The 19,660-nt window shown below is 36.5% G+C and overlaps 3 protein-coding genes across 4 annotated transcripts; 2 read left to right on the top strand and 1 right to left on the bottom strand.

The window, feature by feature from the left end:
- The first annotated feature begins 1,224 nt into the window (after nucleotides 1–1,224).
- Nucleotides 1,225–7,370, top strand: si:dkey-9i23.8 (C5a anaphylatoxin chemotactic receptor 1). The gene is made up of 7 exons (XM_047152747.1): nucleotides 1,225–1,249; nucleotides 2,326–2,465; nucleotides 4,728–4,917; nucleotides 5,568–5,706; nucleotides 5,801–5,965; nucleotides 6,410–6,488; nucleotides 7,158–7,370. Exons 1-7 carry the CDS (start codon nucleotides 1,225–1,227, stop codon nucleotides 7,368–7,370), a joined length of 951 nt encoding a protein of 316 aa, XP_047008703.1.
- Nucleotides 7,371–8,144: 774 nt separating this feature from the next.
- tmem187 (transmembrane protein 187) lies at nucleotides 8,145–9,616 on the bottom strand. Its single transcript, XM_017463126.3, has one exon. It carries the CDS (start codon nucleotides 9,306–9,308, stop codon nucleotides 8,556–8,558), a length of 753 nt encoding a protein of 250 aa, XP_017318615.1. The 5' UTR covers nucleotides 9,309–9,616; the 3' UTR covers nucleotides 8,145–8,555.
- Nucleotides 9,617–9,687: 71 nt separating this feature from the next.
- On the top strand, nucleotides 9,688–18,653 carry si:dkey-9i23.6 (uncharacterized). Of its 2 annotated transcripts, XM_017463108.3 has the most exons (10): nucleotides 9,688–11,187; nucleotides 11,399–11,995; nucleotides 12,158–12,240; nucleotides 14,636–15,122; nucleotides 15,259–15,349; nucleotides 15,543–15,724; nucleotides 15,872–16,018; nucleotides 16,245–16,335; nucleotides 16,473–16,648; nucleotides 16,907–18,617. In XM_017463108.3, exons 2-10 carry the CDS (start codon nucleotides 11,399–11,401, stop codon nucleotides 16,952–16,954), a joined length of 1,902 nt encoding a protein of 633 aa, XP_017318597.1. In that variant the 5' UTR covers nucleotides 9,688–11,187; the 3' UTR covers nucleotides 16,955–18,617. The 2 variants fall into 2 exon arrangements, with proteins under 2 accessions (XP_017318597.1, XP_017318596.1); XM_017463107.3 differs by having other exon boundaries at nucleotides 16,473–18,653.
- Nucleotides 18,654–19,660: the final 1,007 nt, after the last annotated feature.

Raw genomic sequence — 19,660 nt, 5'->3', positions numbered from 1 at the left:
TCATATGTGCTGTAATATTGACCTTCAGTTTATTGTCTTACCGTCCATAAATTTTTATTGTTAAGTAATTTACACACACACTGTTTTTAAATTATTGAAGTTCGGATTAAACTCTAATGGGATAATAATAATAATAATAATAATAATAATAATAATAATAATAATCAATTTTCTATACTGCTTATTCTTTAGGGTCATGTGGAACCTGGAGCCTATCCCAGGGAGCATCGGGCACAAGGCCTGGTACACCCTGGATGGGGTGCCAATCCATCACAGGGCACACTCACATACACGTTCACACACCCACTCATACACTACGGATGCTTTGGACATGCCAATCAGCCTACCCTGCATGTCTTTGGACTGGGGGAGGAAACCGGAGTACCCGGAGGAAACCCCCACAGTACGGGGAGAACATGCAAACTCCGCACACACAGGGTCACGGCGCGAATCCAACCCCCAACCCTGGAGGTGTGAGGCAAACATGCTAACCACTAAGCCACCGTGCACCCTATAATAATAATAATAATAATAATAATAATAATAATAATAATAATAATAATAATGTATAGTGTTTATGGGTCAAACATGCACATATCAATAGATGCAGAGTGAATGACGTTGTGTGTGTGTATGGGCATGTTGCATGTTTTTATATCTTGGTGGGGACATTTGGATTGTTCCCATGAAGAAAACTATGCTAGAAGAAGAAATTAAAAAAACAAAACACAGATTGCCACTTTTACATAAAAAACTAAAAGAGCTAAAAGGTTTCCTTTTAGTTAATAATGTTAAGATGAGGGTTAGATTTAGGTCTTATCAAAGCATTAATTAGCTGCATTAAGCATTATGGCATTGGAAAGTTACTATCACAAGGATAGTAAAACAAATATGTGTGTGTGTGTGTGTGTGTGTGTGTGTGTGTGTGTGTGTGTGTGTGTGTGTGTGTGTGTATGTGTGTGTGTGTGTGTGTGTGTGTGTGTGTGTGTGCCATGAAATGAACCAGAAAAAGCAGAATAAGGAGTTTATAGCTTATGCTTAATGAAGCAGTATACTTTAATTAAAGACAAGGGCGGTGTTCATCCCACTTGCGTAAATGTGTATACGCAATTCCCTTCTTAAGTGTTCAACAGTGCTGATTGTTGGATTGTGGATTGAGAGACTGGTTCTTTACTAAGAAAGTGAGTAATTAAATGAAAGTAATACATTTTTGATTTATAGAAAATGGGCAGCATAGTCAATGCTACTAGTAAGCCTAGTGTTGTAGCAGATCATCACACATTTTACTGTAACTGAAACTGTTGTTAGTTAAGTTACATTTTAAAATTATCCAGGAAAATCCAGCTCTTCCGTGTTGTTCTTGTGTTTACTGTGTTGTACTGCTGTGTGTATTTATTGTGCTAAATTTGTAGTTGAAGTAGAACAATACGCTTGTATTTAAACTGTCATATTAATTGCACTTTATATATTCATGCAGTATATAATGTTTGATATTTTATGTTCCAAGTGTTTACATATTTATAATATAGTCGAATAATGTATGTTTAGATGTTAATAGAGGAGAAAAACAAAATATCAATTCATCATTTGTGTTTTAATTTCTGAACCTGATGTAAATAATGTTAAATAACCCAAGTGCCTCCTATTTATTTTGGAAAAAAATTACATACATTATGTTATTTTTCAAAACGACTTCCACAGATTAAATACACACAAAACAGCAAATAACAGCTTACAACAGTAAACCTTTATTATGGCTTGTCCAAGAGAAGCCATGAGAAAAAATATTAGCATATAAGTTCATGACCGTGAATGAGGAAAGTAAAAAAAAAAATTCAAAGTAAAAAAGAGAGATTAACCAGTATTTCAGACATCTCAAATGAGGAAATGGGTCAAACTGACCTATACCATAATAGGAGGGCTTACTGTAGCTTATAATAATAATAATATTATTATAAGCTAATAAGCTAATCATAATATTATTAAACAAATAGATCAGTATGCTGCTTAAATTTCTAGCATGCCCAAATATACAATTCCATCTGTTTTCTATTTTTACCAAATTAAAATGTAATATAATCATTTTACATTTTCAGATCTGTTTAAATCTCCAGATGGCAGAAACATATATATTCAAGTCAGGTCTGTAGCCTGATATGAAAACTTTCTTTGAGCTGACCTTAAACCCTTTGTTGATTTTTTTTTTTTTGGACTTTTGTGCCATCTTGTCACTATAACTGTAATCATGGCTTAAATAATGAAAGAAACTAAGAACCAAAAGTAACACAACCATTTGATGCCTCTCATTGGTGTTCTCTTTTCTAGTGAACATTACAGCTAACACAACTGAACTAGTGGAGGAGCCATGGACCAGGGTGGAGAAGTCTGTGATTGTGGTCATTCTTAGCATCGAGATTGTGCTGGGAATTCTGGGAAATGGTCTCGTCCTGCTTGTTAAAATGGTGGTGAGAACATTGATTAATTTACTTTTAGAGTGATTTAAGAAAAGCCATCACTGACAATTCTCATTAATAAGTATTGCAGTACAGTCCTGTCTTTACACATTGTGTATTGTGTACATACATGTACTGCAAAAACTGAATATTCAAATCTGTACAAGCTCTAATATTAATTTGTTTATACTGAACACAAATATAAAAGTAAAACTTCAAGTGTGGGATCATCTGAGACCAGACAGACAGACTGCTGATCAAATAATTTGCAGAATTAAAGACTTTATGCACAGACAGAAATGATCTTAGGGGAGGTTAATTGCATGCTCAATGTCTTTATCCAGGCATTGATCTTAATGCAGTTCGGTATTATAACAGACATGAGAGAGCCCAGATGGCCACTGGTGCACTGTACAACAGTTTCCTCACAGATCCCAATTTCAGTTACCAGGCAGATGTCAAACAACTGTTGACGGTGTTGTTAGCAGTGTGGTCTGTGGTGGTGGTATGGCATTTGGCACATGACATATTGGTTATGGTTATGGGGTTTCAGCATGGCTGAAATCATTAACCCACAGCCATCACCTCACCTTTTCTGCATGACAAAACACAGTCCCATGTCTCAAGGATCTCTACACACTTATGGTCATTTCAGAATGTTCCAGTTCTTCCATGGCATGCAAATCACCTAAGATGTCACTCATTGATAATCGTTTGACTTTTTCCACGAATATCAGACAACTTTGGCAGCTATAGTAAAAGAATGAGATGATATTCCACAGGTCGCAATAACGCTGAAGAAATAAATAAAAACAAGAGATGTCACTCTGCTACAGGCAAATTTTGATTTCACCAGATACTAAAGTGAGAATTCTGTTTCATGACTCACCCTGTTTTTGGGGACTCTTTGACAAAGAGAGACATATGTGTAAATAAATAAATACATGTTAGTTCTCTGATTTCCATTGATTAATTTATTTTCAATTTGATACAATCATGTGGAAAAAAAAGTACACCCCATGGAAATTGATGGCTTTTTTGACATATTTGGACAAGCAAACATTTGATCCTCTTTGAAACAGTTAATAAAGAACCCCATCATTTCATCACAGGATCTGCTAGTAAGTCTTGCAACTGTTAGTGTCAAAGTACACACTTCTACAATCAGAAAGCGATTGCACAAATTTGACCTGCATGGGAGGCATGCCAGGGAAAAGCCTTTGCAAAACTACAGTTTGCCATTGAGTATAGAGGAGAATACCAGGCCCCTTGGAATAATGTACTCTGGACAGACGAATCAAAGATAGAGTTGTTTGGCCGCAGTAAGTAACTGGACACATGTTTGACACAGACCAACCACAGCTTTTCAGGAGAAGCTCCTCATACCAACTGTGAAGCACGGTGGTGGAAATGTTATGGTTTTGGGTTGCTTCACTGCCTCAGGTACTGGACAACTTGCATTCATTGATTCAACTATGAACTCTGCATCATATCAAAGAGTGCTTGAAGATAATGTGAGGCCATCTTGTCCGAAAGTTCAAGTTGAACTGAAAGTAGATCTTTCAACAAGATAATGATCCTAAGCACACCATCAAATCCACCAAGGAATGACTCAAAAAGAAGAAATGGAGGGTTATGGAATGGCCGAGTCAAAGCCCAGATTTGAATCCCACTGAAATGTTCTGAGGGGATGAGAAACGGGCAGTACATGCAAGAAAACCCTCAAACATCTCACAACTGAAATAATATTGCATGGAAGTGTGGTCAAAAATTCCAGCAAGCCTGGTGGACAATTATGCAAAACACCTGCAAGAAGTTATTTCTGCTAAAGGAGACAATACTAGTTTCTGAGGCCAAGGTTATACATACTTTTTCCACAAAAGAATATCACAATATCTATTGCTATTTCTGTTGAATAAATGATTGAAAAAGCTCATTTTCAATATCAGATTCATTAATAGGCACTGTTTCAAAGATGATCATATTTACTTGTCCAAATATGTCAAAAAAGCCCACAATTTACTTAGGGTGTACTTATTTTTCCACATGACTGTATTTTCAAAAATGTAACCATGTTACAGTATATGTTACTGTGAGAAATAGCCAAATCAAATGAATGCAATTAGTGAATCTTATCTAACTTGGCCAATAAAATGACAACATTTGAATACACTGCTTCCGCATCAGTTATAGCAACAATTTGTATGGTTCTAAATAATGAGAATAAAATAACTCATGAATACATATCTTGGTCTTTACCTCTGTCTCCCACAGTGTAAGGACCAATTTCAATGTGTTTACTGGCTCCCATTTGTCAGTCTCACACTCTCGGACTTGTGTTGTGCCATGCTGATAATGACCGGTTCCTTACTGGCTGTCTTGACCGGAGGTCAGAGTTCGCCGTGGTGTGAAGCGGTCAGCCTGTTCAAGTTCACCTTCATCACATCCTCAATTGGTAGTGTAGGTGAGAATTAAAACCCTTAACATGGCTTCAGTAGGCCTTTATCAGCACAATGGCACATATGAATTTCACATTCCCTCACTCCCCAAGCCCAGCAGCCACCAAGTGACACTGCTTCACATGAAAATGTGAGACATTACAGAATATAATGCTTTATAATTTCTGTTTATTGCTGTCCATAAAATTTCTTAGAAATGGCTTTATGCAGTGTCTTACATTATGGTATTTAAATGTAAGTGAAACTAACATTGCTTATGAAACTAACTTATTTCACGTACATTCCACAACATATAAAGGGTAAAAAGTTTGACATGTTTCTGTAATAAACACAAAATTTGTGTTGTTGGCAAATCACCATTATATAAGACATGTTGAAACATGCTATTATAGGAAAATAATCAACTTCTGGGTTGTAACAGTAACTCTGCTTTGTGCTGAGCTGCTTCACACCCAATATCATGACACCTCGACGTGTTTTATTTCTTATATATATATATATATATATATATATATATATATATATATATATATATATATATATATATATGACATGTTATCAACTAAATTACTGCCACTTGCCTAAATCCACATATTATATATTTTTTTAATTAGTTAATTCATACCTTGTTTCTTCTGTCTGGTTTGAATGGCAGCACTCCTCTGTGTCCAGCAGTATATGGGCCTGCTCTCCACTAGAGGATGCTTCTTTGTCATGCTAATAGTGGCATGTTTGGCTTCCTGGTTGTTAGGTACTGTGTTCGGGATGGTGCCAGTGATCTACGATTGGGTTAGGTGAGATGATTAGTGAAAATATTCAGCACAGCTCAGAGAAGGAACCATTTTTCAGTGTTTTGCTTCAAGTTGTTGCTTAACCCCTGGATGTTAGGTTTGACCCTGCGGAGATGTTGTGCGCTGTGTTCTGGGAGAGCAGTTACTCTGACATGCTGGTTTACATACTCTGCGCTTTCAACATAACAATGCTCCCATGTTTGCTGCTCATTATCATCTGCTCCTTTCTGACTTGGGCTGGCTATGGGAAGAACTGTGCCGGGTATGATATTAATGAATCCAGACACTGTAATTATGCTAATTATATATGTCTTTTACTGTGATTTAAGAATAGTTTGAGTTATAATTCATGTAGTCACTGTCAAGAAGATGTACAGAGAGTTATTATGCACCATTTAAACAATATATTGCAATATTTACATTTGTTTACACAATAATATTACCATCTTTCAAAGAAACCTCAATATAAAGCTTAATTTTTGGTATCCACATTAGATTAATTACTATTAATGAATTTTTTAAGGATTACTTGGAACTTTTGTGGAACCAAGCAACATCATCAGTAAGATAAAAAATATACAGAATGGTATGAAGAAATGAGGCTGGGGCTGATTACTTTCCCGCTTAGACTGTAGATTGATGCACAGAATTTTCATTTTTGAGAGTGAAAACAGCTTTCTGTAACTCTCCTTTCTCCATTCTGTAGTCAGACAGACTTGTCATCCGTCACGCCGCTATTGGTGGGAACTTATCTTCTCTGCTATACTCCTTTCACTGTGTCAGAGGTGAGTAGTCTTTCACATTGACTGGAAAAGGATTGATCTCTCTCTCTCTCTGTGTATATATATATATATATATATATATATATATATATATATATATATATATATATATATACACAGAGGAACCTTTATATATATATATATATATATATATATATATATATATATATATAAAGGTTCCTCAACAGCTCTTTGGGTGAAAGAATGTTCTAGCTTTACAAAGGGGTTTAAACTTTTTTTTTCCTTAAAGAGAAACCATTTCACATTGAACCTTTATGGGTTTCTCAGAGCGACAAACCAAATCACCATTTCAGTGATGAATGGAGTCGTCTTCTTTCTTTCTATGCTGCTATAAACATTATTTTCGGAGTTTCACATTGTCGAATGAATGAGAATTTGTTGCTAGTTGTGTTTTATTAATCCTAAAGACACCTTAGGATCATTATAATCCCTCATGTAGATTCATTTTATGTCAGTTTTTCCACTCATGTGTGTATACTGTAAACAGTCAGCTACAGTCAGCTGACCTTGCATGACTATAAAAAAATGCCTTCTACTTGTATCTCCAAACCCATATGCTGATGGTCTGCACCAAACATTATACTTAAAACTATCATTTGTCACTGTCCTAACACATCCTAAATTTTGTGTTGTCTTCTATACCTATTTTAGCTTATTCTTCTTGGGAGACTGGATCTGTCACCATCTCCTGAGTGGCTGAGAACACTTTCAGCAATAATGACATATCTGGACTGTTGTTTGAACCCCATCATTTACTGCACTAACCAAGACTTTCGAGAGGCAGTACTTGCACTTCTGTGGACCAGCAGAAAGTCAAGCTTCCCTGAACCCGTACTGACTAGCATGACAAAAATAGAAACATAATATAGGTATGAAAAAGAGATGATTGTGAGAAATCATGTATGAAAAATAAATATGAATGATTTTTTAAGTGCTGCATCTGTTGGATGGGTTTTTGTACATATTTTAAATTGGTTTGTCTCATTACAACTGCAAGACAGTACAGTGATTAAAGTATTCCAACAATTAAAAAGGATTGCATTTAAGCATATTCAGTTTAGGTGAGTCTGCGCCCATGATAGTCTCATATTCCTGTTCTTGGCTGTGTTGTCCCAATGTGGTCTTTTGCTGTTGTAGCTCATCTGCCTCAAGATTAGGTGTTTTGCGCATGCTGAGATGCTTTTCTGCTCACCACGGTTGTAAAGAGTGCTTATTTGAATTACTAAATCCTTCTTGGCAGCTCGAACCAATCTGGTCCTTTTCCTCTGACTTCTTATCAACAAGGTGTTTCCACCCACAGAACTGTCACTCAGTGTTTTCCACACCATTCTATATAAACTCTAAAGACTGCTGTGTGTGAAAATCCCAGGAGATCAGCAGTTTATGAAATATTCAAACCAGCTGTTCTGGCACCAATAACAACACCACGATGAAAGTCTCAGAGATCACACTTTTCCCCCCCATTCTGATGTCTGATGTGAACATTAACTGAAGCTCTATCTGCATGATTTTCTGCATTATGCTGCTGCCACATGATTGGCTGATTAGATAACTCAATAAAGTGGATGGTGAGTGTATATTTCAGAATTGATTCATCTGTACAACAAGCAAACTTTAACAAAGTAAAAGCATAGAAAATTTGAGAAGCAGCACTTTTCTATTTGTGCATTAACCAATTTATTTGGCAATCATTTGCATTAAATGGCAGCAGAAAAGTTACCTATTTTTTAAATATTGAGTTAAAAAAGAAATTTTATTACTAATGTATCTTATTCAAATTGTCTGAGTGTCTTCCTTTATGTCTGTATTATCACTTGAATTATTGAAAAAAAAATAAGTTGCAGAAGTTCTGTAAAACAGTTTGAGCTGCTCTTCATAAGCATAACGAATCAATCTAATGCTATGTAGTAATGTAAGTAATTCATACTTTATTGTAAATACATCGAAACAAACTAAAATATAATTTAAAAATTATAATATCTTTATAGAATAAAAAGGATTAGAGGGCGTACATTAGCTTTACTAGTCACTAGTACATTAGTCACTGCTCTAACACGTTCGTTTGTGCGCAATTTGCGTAAGGTGCGTAAGAAAACAGAAACTGTAGTGGAACTGCAAAATGTCGCACACTTTGGACCAGAAGTGTCCAGTGAGGTTTTGAAAGAGCCAGAATTTGGCCAGCTCGTGGTCCAGGAGCTTTAAAAGCACGAATCCTGCACAGGACAGCCCAGCGTGGATGAAATAGCGCAGAGACGCCGGGTCTCCGGAGACGCGCTGAGCGGCGGCGGCCTGCAGCAGCGCCACGGCGATGTGAGCACCGAGAGCCAACTCAAAGCCGCGCTCATGCAGCAGCGCCAGCGCGTAGCTCGCCACAGAGCACACCTCCACAGTCAGCGCGTAACGAGCGGACCAGCCGTGCGTAATGACCCGACACCAAACCGGCACCCAGGCGAATATGGGCAGCGTGAACCACTGGTCCAGGACGGAAGGAGCGCGGCGCAGGGTGGCCAGGCGCGTCCACTGGACCGGTCCGTACGCCAGGGCCATAAGCGCGAACACGTCCTTGGTGTAAGCGGCGCGGGGATCATCCATCTTCCGGCTCAGCCAGTAAACCCCAACTATAATGTAACCCACGTTGACGAGACAGTTAAACGGCATGGCCAGAAAGCCAGGAAGCTGATCCACTCTCTTCTCGGCGTAGTCATCGTAGGACATGTCCACCAGCACATTGTTGAAAATGTCAGTGTTCGCCAAAGCAATGCAGAGAAAGAAGGGCAGCAAAACGTGCACGACTGCTGACATTGTTAGTAAAGCCCTAATTCAAGATAGCAAAAAAAAAAAAGCGTTGGCGAGCAACAAGAAGCTGCATAACCTTCAGTGTAGTGCGCAGGAAGTGTTGCTGTTCCGGGAATTTATTTATTTATTATTTATTTATTTATGCATTTATTGCTTGTATAGGAAGCACCAAGAGTACAAAAATAACCTAAATGCTGATTCAAATTCTTTCCTGGAAAATATATTTTAATATTTAATATTTTTTGGAGATTTTATTATATACACTTCTATAATATTATATATAAATTTATTACACCGAGTTGTGCAACTGTAGAGTTGTAAAAAAAAAAAAAAAAAAAAAAAAAAAAAAAAAAGAACAAAAAAAGAACAAAAAAGTATTTAAGTATATATTAGTATCACTAGTAGTACTAGTTACTAGTAGTAACAGTAACGAGGGCAAGCACAAATATATATGCGTACACATACAATTGACACAGCTGAGTATTTGTACACCTTCTGCACATAGTTTAAATACCGCTTAGTGTCTTTTATTTTGACAGGTATTTTCCCGGATGTAACATGTAAAACTAAGCCAACGACAAGCGGCAGTCTTCCGACCAATCAAAAAAAGGTTATTCATTACTTGCTTTTATAACCCACATTCATTAAATAAATAAATAAATAATACAAGCATAAAAATCACGAAAAAATAAGTTGATGCATTCGTCTTTTATTTATTTATTTATTTATTTATTGTGATTTCAACATACAAAGGAAACAGTAACTTAACAGTAGTAACAAAGGTAACAGTAACAGTAACAAACAAATCTTCCAAAACATAAACAAGTCGCGTGCATTCGAGTCAAACATGGAGACTTTAATTCTGAGGTTTTGTTCAAGTGTAGCTGCACTCATCACAACGCATTATTGCCACCTCGTGGCCACAAAAAGTACAGCGTTGACTTCATACTGGAGTAGAATGGTGCAGTTCAGTATGAAATATCGGAAATTTTGTGAATAGATTAAACATTAGACACAATAGACACAATTATCATGGAAAAAGAAGTTATAAGATGGTGGTGGTTTATGATTGGAAGACTGAGCATTCAGATCTCTGAACAAGCAAGCTGTCTCTCTTTGGCCTTTCATGGTACTATATAGTACTACGGCTGATTTTATACTCATACAATATTTTCACTGAGTCCTCAGTGTCCTTAAGCTCAGTGTCCTTTCAGGCTGGGATATGCAAAGACAACCAATACACACACACACACACACACACACACACGCACGCACGCACACACACACAAGCATATACCGACCACAAAGACTGTCTTTCTTTCTATACTGGGTATATTTGTCTATGAGCTCGACTACACTGCTGGACTATGCCATATTTGATGATATATAACTCTACAAATGCATTTAGAAAACAGTCTGGAAAGAATATGTAAGAGTGTGATTAATGTGTGTGCTTGAAAGTGCATGTGAGAAACAAAGAGAGAGGAAAATTCAGAGAGGACGAGGAAGCTAGCCAGTGACCTGAACTACTATATGTTTAATATTTTTCCTCTTTATCTTCAGTGACTGCCTTATCCTGGTCAGAGTCATGGTAGAAAATGTCATAGCTCATCATTTCTCTACTAAGCAACAGTGGCACTGATTTATCATGCCGTACCTTTGTTTATAATTTGACAAAATGTCATTTGTGGCATGTAAAAGAATGGCATTTGACAGAAAACCTGTATGGGTGGTTTCGAGTGAAAGGTGAAGTAATAACAGTCATGAAATGGGAGGAGATAAACCCATAAAGTCTTGCAAGACAGTTCCTTAAGCAGTAAAGAAGAACACTGGATACAGAAAAGGAGATTTAGTAATGTAGGACCCCACAGAACCAACAGAAACGGTAAGAAGGGGTTTAGAATATATATTTGACTAAAAACTCATTATTTAATTAAACAATATATTGTAGGAAACAATGCATAATACATGCAAGAGATGATCAACCTCATCAAAAACACAGCACTAAGCAATATTTTCCAAAACTAAAAACTAATCCCACTAACAACAGTTAAGAGGATAAGCTTAACTGATTCTGTTTGTGCCTTCACATTCAGATGACTGAAGAAAGACAGGCATCCAACAGCATCTCAATGCTTCACTCTATGCTGAACCGACTGAAGTCTTCTGAGAGGCTCCAAGGTTCTTCTCATGTCACATCTCAACACTGTAGGCACTCAAAGGACACAAACCAGACGGACAGTGTATTTATCCCAGAGCCAGACAAACCGAAGTGGGATTTTGCAGGGTCAAATCCTTCAGAATGCTCAGTCAAACCCGAGGAACAGAAAGATGCTGAGATAGATTCAGAATATTTCACCCAGAGGACTATCTTTCAAGAGACCTACAGTCCTACTTCAACCACGTTTCTCAAAAGCGAACCACCGTCTAATTTGTTGCACAATTTGACAAGAGACGCCAGGCAAGATTTACAACCCAGTGAGAGTAATCCCTCATGGGAAGAAGTGGAAGAGGAGCAAACATCACAAGCTGAGTCTTATTTCAGCATTCTGAAGAACAGTCCTCCGAATGGATCATTTGCCCATGACCCACCAGGATCCTCCCTGTCAAACTCAGAACCCAGGTTTGGCAAAGGAACAACTATGCTAATGGAATATGAAATAATGAAGCAACCTTGCAGGAATGAGAATACAGTAAGTCACTGAGTTCACTCAGCAATATGCTTATTGCACTCATTACATTACATTACATTACATTTCAGTCTCATTTAATATGGAAAACCTTGGAATTTGGAAAAGCAACAGAACTCTATTCATTTCTGTGGCTTCCAATCAAATAAATAAATCTTAAATTAGGTCACGTCTATGGAAGAAACAGAGCCTCCACCCCTCCCTCCTAAACTGCGGAATCTCGACAACGTGCATGTCCAATTACAAAGGCAAGTATCTATATATACACACACCCTCTGTTCTAAAAGCAGAAACTGATATTTAGTCCTGTATGGGAAATTGAATTATCGAGAATGAGCAAGAACAAAGTGCAGTAGAGCACAGATCTAGTAACACTCATTGGAAGGCAGTTATTAAATATAGCAAATACAATGCATACAACATACACACACACACACACACACACACACACACACACACACACACACAGTTGCAATCAAAATTATTCAACCCCCATTGCAAATCAGGTTTATTGTAAAAATTTACAGACTTTCAGCTCTTTGCAATGAACAAATCAAACACAAGCAATTGAAATAGTTCAACACAACAAATGCTTCAAGTGGTTCCCCAAATTCAACTAAAAATGCAACTTGTAATGCATTATACAGTCAAATAATAATTGTAGCTCTAAAATAACATCACTACAAGCAATAAACATGATAGAAAAGAAATTTAAAAAAAAACAAAAACACCTAGCTTTTTAAAAATGTTTTAATTAATGAGCAATTAGCATTTAGCATAATAAAAGAGCATTCAGTATATAAACGCCCCATGTCCTCCTGCCATGGGAAACAGTCTAATAACACCGATATTAGCTTAACTAGCCATCTAGCTTACCTCTAGTAAACTGGTTTGCATTTGTACTCATAAAGAGAGTAATTCATAAAGAGAGGAATTTATGTATCCAACTCTTGATTTGCAACTTTCTTATTCTCAGTAATTTCTATAGTATTGGTTTGTAAGTAAGCAACCCTGTAAACTACACCATGACAAACCAAACTTGTTTGTATATCACTAGCATTAGCTTAGTTTAATCAGCACTCATCTTCTCAGGGATATAACTAACATTGGCTAAGCTACTTTTGCACACAAGTTCTGAGGGATATCACTAACATTAGCTAAGCTAGCACTGAGGTTCTTTAGCTAAAATCTTCAGTAGCACTTCCTAATTTGCATATTGAATGTGACAGTGTGAAACTGCATTCATAAGTAATGCCCCCAGAATCAGATTTTTTGTTTTGTTTTGTTTTCGCAGAGAAATATTGCTATTCATTTCATTCTTGAATTAAACTGCAATCAGCCCAAAACTCCCTTAGCAGCTACAAGTGCAGCAAACATTTAATCAAACAAACAGTCAGCATTTCAACATGTACATTTACAGTGCCCTCTACTAATATTGACACGCTTGGTAAATATGAGCAAAGAAGGCTGTGAAAAATTGTCTTTATTGTTTAACCTTTTGATCTTTTCTTTAAAAAATCCACAAAAATACTTTCATGGATATCAAACAATTGCAAATAAAACAAAGGTTTATATAAAAAAAAAATCTTTGTACACCCCTCACTTTTGTAAATATTTGATTATATCTTTTCATGTGACAACACTGAAGAAATGACACTTTGCTACAATGTAAAGTAGTGAGTGTACAGCTTGTGTAACAGTGTAAATTTTCTGTCCCCTCAAAATAACTCAACACACAGCCATTAATGTCTAAACTGCTGGCAACAAAAGTGAGTACACCCCTAAGTGAAAATGTCTAAATTGGGCCCAATTAGCCATTTTCCCTCCCTGGTGTCATGTGACTTGTTAGTGTTACAAGGTCTCAGGTGTGAATGTGGAGCAGGTGTGTTAAATTTGGTGTCATCGCTCTCACACTCCCTCATACTGGTCACTGGAAGTTCAACATGGCACCTCATGGCAAGAAGTACATTGGAAGATGTAATGAAAGATGTAAAACACCATTTGGATGGCACACACCAAATCACTTTGTTATGAATGATGTCAAATAATATGAAAATAATAATCTGTAAAATTATTGCATTAAGCATGTGCTATCTTTGATATGTCTATCCTTCTTCTATCATTCAGATTTAAAAAAAAATAATAATAATAATTAGAGCAAAGTTATTTAATTTTTTTTTTTTTTTACTGTAACACACACCAAGTGTCGTTATCTTAGGCATGTCACATTTCCAGTTTGGTAACATTCAAACATTCCTATAAAATAGCTCATCAGGTTTCTACTTCTCTTTGCTGACTGGAATTTAATCCAGAGTCCATGACCATTAGTTCCTTTAATGACCTTTCAGCTACACTGTGTTTACTGTGCGAGATTCGAATCTTGTCCTTATCAATTCTAATTAATGCCCCCCATCACATCATATTGTATTTCAAAGTGCTTTTGTTGCCATTTGAGTTTGTGGGCATATCTACTTTGGAAAGCATTGATTGCGTTTATGTAGGTAACTCAATTTGTAATGCAGGTGGTAATTTAATGTCTTTTAAATGGGACCAAACCATTGTTTTGGAGAAGCACCACCATAGCTGATGTTATACTGAAAACCATCAGGAATCAAACTCTAATATATTATATTTTTAAAACAGGAATTTTACACTAAAAGATTTCAGGCTCGACCTCGAGCCCATCAACTTGCTGGAGGAGATTTGTACAGGACAGGAATGGGCAAAATTCCTTCCTGTAAAAGATTCCTCACCCCAAACAGATGCCAAAGACTACTCACAGACAGAGGATTCTAATCATTCGAACGATGATATCGGATCTCAGAATGCAGTCATGAAGCCGGACCTATCAGCAGACAAAGAGCAGTCAGAGATCGGTTCTAATCCAGCCAGTATTACTGACAGTCAGGTGGACAGTGTAGTCCAGGTCAGACGAGGAACATCAGATTCACCGTTTTCTGCTCTTCCCGAAACACCAATAAGAAATGTTACAGGAACACAAAGGACATCTAATGTGCCAGAATCTGAGCAATTTAAAGGCGGTAAAAATGATCTCATGGTAATATACATGTATGATGAAAATGATCTGACAAATGTCAAGGACATGCCACTTGATTTGTCTGTTGTCAAGGTGAGGCACACTGTAAATTAGCTAAACTTTGTAATAATGTAAAAAAAAAAAAATAATTAAAAATAAGAACAATTATTGTAATATCAGAAGGAATTCAACATTCTAACAGAGACATCCCCCTTTGTCTTTTACAAAGTCATCTGGATTACTAGACAATTCTGCACTGAAGAGTCGAATCCAACTGAGCAAAAAAAGAAAACATCGACTACCACGAAAGAGTAAAAAAGGTGACAAACTCAGAACTATAAATCAGTAGAACAGTAGAAGTGGAAGTGAAATGCATTAACAGGTATGTGTGTGTGTGTGTGTGTGTGTGTGTGTGTGTGTGTGTGTGTGTGTGTGTGTGTGTGTGTGTGGACGTGACTGGAGCTTGAAAAAATGGAAGAATCTAACGAAGTTCTTTCTCTCTGCATATTTTAGGAAATTTCATTAAGGGCTTTTTTCACCAACGCAGTGCCTCGCCATCAGAGTCCTCTGATTCCCCTACTTCTTCATATGCTTCTGTTTTTGCCTCCTCCAAATTTTATGCTTTACCATGTTCAGAATCCAATAACTCCCAGACACACGAAGATTCCCATACAGCTGTACTCGGTAATGAGAAGGTGAGTACATCCAGATCTTATCAGTCTGACTCTCTCTACTGAGCAAAGGAGCTCAACTGGACCAACTGCATCACTGATAAAAACAAAAACAAAAAAAAAAAAACTAAACAAACACCCCCCCCCCCCCCCCCCCCCCCGTTTCCCAAGGCACAAGTAGGAAATGCTGCAGTACTTCAAAGGATATCAGAAATGCCAGAATCCTATGGCAATGATTATGACAATGCAGAAGTGTTTGATCAGCTATCAAACAAGGCAGAGTTGATGGATTTGCCCCTTGATTTCTCTGTTGTCAAGGTGAGGAGTAAGTTGGGTTGTAATGTCTCTTCGTTTGCATATAAGATGCCAGTATTATTTGTGATGTGGAAATAGGTTTTGTGTAAGAAATACATATATGAGATGTATGATTTTACTAAGTGTCCACTAATTAGTCATATGGTTTTGATAAGAAGATACAAATTATAGTAGTATCACAATTTAGTAAATACACTATTATAAGTATTTCTTACTCTCTTTTACAAAGTCATCAGGAGTGCTAGACAATTCTGCTCTGAAGAATCGCATCCAGTTGAGCAAAAAAAGAAAACATCGACCTCCAGGAAAAAGAAAAAGTAGTAAGAAATGAGTTCTGAACAAAAGAAAACAAAATAAAAAGGTTTGGGGTAAAGTGACATTATGCATTAATAAAGGTGGGAACTGACGCTTGCAAAATGAGCAATCAAATAAAGTTCTTACTCTTTGCATATTTCAGAAAATGCCAAAATGAAGTTCTCCACTATAAACATTATTCGCCCACGCAGTGCCTCAAAGTCCGTTCAGTCTCGCCCTTCTTTACATCCTTCTGTCTTTACCTCCTCTGAATTTAATCATTTACCAAGGTCCAATGATGCCAAAGATTCCCAAACACCTGTTCCTGGTAATGAGAAGGTCAGTATTTTAGATCTTATCAATCTGGCAACCAGGATAAGAAAAAACTATTAGTTCCTAAATATAAAAAAAAACACACAAAAAAAAACCCCTGGGAATTCCCAGAGACTATTAAGTTTAAAACTTTCCGTCTCTTAACAAGCACACTCTTACAGGTAAATTCCTCATTATCAAATGATCTGCAATTTAGTATGTTATTGATGTGGTTATCAGAAATTCTGAATTAATCCTGTGTTTCTTCTTGTACTGATTCTGCAGAAAAAGGCAAAATTCTTTAAACCAAAGTTATGGAAGATGAAGACCTAATTCATTTCTGGAGAATGTAAAGGAACAAAGGTCAAGCAGGTCCCCAGTATACATGTGATCTGAAAAGGAACTGAAACCTACAGCCATATCATATATAAGTACTGTATATATGTTTTTGTTTTGTTTTTTGTTTTCTGTTTTTAATTATAAATAAGTTGCTTATTTATAAGCAGAATTACTTGTGAAATTAAAAAAAGTGAAATACTTTGGCTAAAATGAAATGTAGACTTGTTCAGCTAAGACATGTCTGGCGTATGAAGTTTTTTTCTTTAATTTTGTGCAAGAGAAATTAGGCTAATTAGGCTTGTTAGCTAACAAGTAAGTTAAGCTTACAGTATAGCTGCTTGTATAAATCATCACACACATGCCTTAAAAGACATTATTTGCATCAGTCAAAAAGTCATTTGAACATAAACAATTTTCAAAAATCACAGAATAAGTCAACCAAATCTATACATAAATCAAATTGGAGGCATTTTCTTTATCAGAATCACTACTAATATTTAATTCTCCCTTCAAACTCCTACAGTACATGACACTGATGTTTGTTCAAAGTGACACCAGCTCCAAGAGACATTTTTTTTTGCCTTAAGTTAATTTTAATTTTATTTGTATAGCACTTTTAATGAGAGACACTGTCAAAAAGCAGCTTTACAAAAATCCAGATGTACATATTTACATCCCCAATGATCAAAACAGAGGCTACAGCGACAAGGTAAAATTCCTGTGACTTCATGAGGAAATAACCTAAAAAGGACCAGTCTGAAAAAAAAAAATCTCTTTTGGGTGACATTGGATAGTGAGATTTGTAATGAAAAAATGTTATGTACACTTCCCCATTTTTATAAATAACAGTGTTTCAAACGGGGTCAGAAACCATACAGAGATACGGAACCGGAGCTGGTTTGAAGAAAGTGTGTAATTATGTGCGATATGACTTGGAGATCCACTACGTTTGAGGTAAAGAGGAGATAGTGTAAACGTTTTTTTTTTGTTTGTTTAAATGCAATAAATGATCAAGATATGCTTCATAGTATCAAATTACTGTAATAGTATGTACAGTAAACATGTACAGTATATAATATATTACCCAACAAACAAAGGGAATTCATTATATAAAGACAATCAGCACTATATTGTTGTATACCTGAGCATTCTTGATCTTATTTCATATAATTTCAATGCATGACTGGAAAAGGACACCTTTTTGCTAACACTCTTCATTGGATTTGTTCAAAAGATTGAAAACAACAACAACAACAGCAACAACAACAATAAAAAATTTACTGAACATGTACCCAGAGTTTCCTGGTGGTCTAGTGGCTAAGGATCCTGGGCTCTCAGTGTCATGGCTTGGGTTTGATTCCCAGGCCGGAAACCCCAGCTGCACTCATGATTTGTTCAAGTCATGCCAGACAGATCATATTAATGAGAGGAATGCCACCACAAAGTCATAATTACAAGTGGGAAACTTGAGGATTTTCTTTGAGCTCAGAGTTGGGGGCGTGTCAGTAAGAAAACATGGTCGAATCAGTGGATGCAACGTCTGTTGTTGACAGTAAATTTGTTGAAATTGAATGTTTAGTCATCCCAGAAGCTGATTTCAGTTATTATGTATTTGGTATATGCAGCAAGTTATTTTCAGGCTTTTTTATTTAGAATAAAACAAGCTAATTGCCTGCACAAAATACGATAGCATTGTACAATTATGATATAATAGGCTATGTCATGATAAAGTTTACAGTGGCTTCATAAATTGGTTCAAAACATGAAAAAGCAAAACACACCTAATGAACATTCTTTGTTCTTCATTTTATAGTAGTAAAGTTAAAAAACTTTGCTGTATTTTTTGTAGTTTATTAAGAGAAGGTACACCAGCATCTTGCTCTGACTAAAGTGACTTGAACACAGCTGACGTCGTAATTATGACTTCCCAACTCATAAATATGAACTTCCCAGGAGGACGTGAACACAGAGTCGGTGACCGTACCAAGCCCGATAAAATTGTAGGGTTGTGTCAGGAAGGGCATTCAGAGTAAAACCTGGGCCATATCAAATATGCGGACCAATGCTCCACTGTGGCGACCCCTAATGGGAACAGATGAAAGAACAACAACGACTGGGACATATACCCACACATTCTTATGTAACTCTCCATCCCACTCACTGCAGAAATTCTACTTCTTACTCAAAGCTACTGAGACTGAAAAGCATTTGCATTGCAAATGTAAAAATCCTCCAGGACAACTGCATGAATTTTTTTTTTTTTTTTTTTTAAAGAACCTCAACTCTTTCCAGTCGTACAAATGGGACAAAACATAAAATAACTATATGTTCAATATAATATGTTCAACACTACTAGTCAAAAGTTTGGAGACACTCGACTGAAATGTTTCTCATGATCTTAAAGACCTTTTGATCTGAAGGTGTATGATCAACTGTTTGAAATCTGTGTTGTAGACAAAAATATCATTGTGCCAACATATTCATTTCTTTCATTAGAAAACTAACATTTTATTTACAAAAAAATATTTTTTTAAACGGATGACTTGGAGCAAAATATTCCAAAAAGCAGCCGATAAGTGTCCAGCGTAGGTGTGAACTCCTTTAATACTGTTTAAAAAGCATCTCAGGGAAATTCCTCAAGAAATCAGTTGAGAAAATGCCAAGAATACATTTCTGGAAATTCTAGGCAAAAAGGGGGCT

This window comes from Ictalurus punctatus, chromosome 3 (genome assembly GCF_001660625.3).
Source record: "Ictalurus punctatus breed USDA103 chromosome 3, Coco_2.0, whole genome shotgun sequence".
Lineage (NCBI taxonomy): Eukaryota > Metazoa > Chordata > Actinopteri > Siluriformes > Ictaluridae > Ictalurus > Ictalurus punctatus.
The sequence above is the reverse complement of the archived record's forward strand: the minus strand, read 5'-3'. Positions and strand labels throughout refer to the sequence as shown.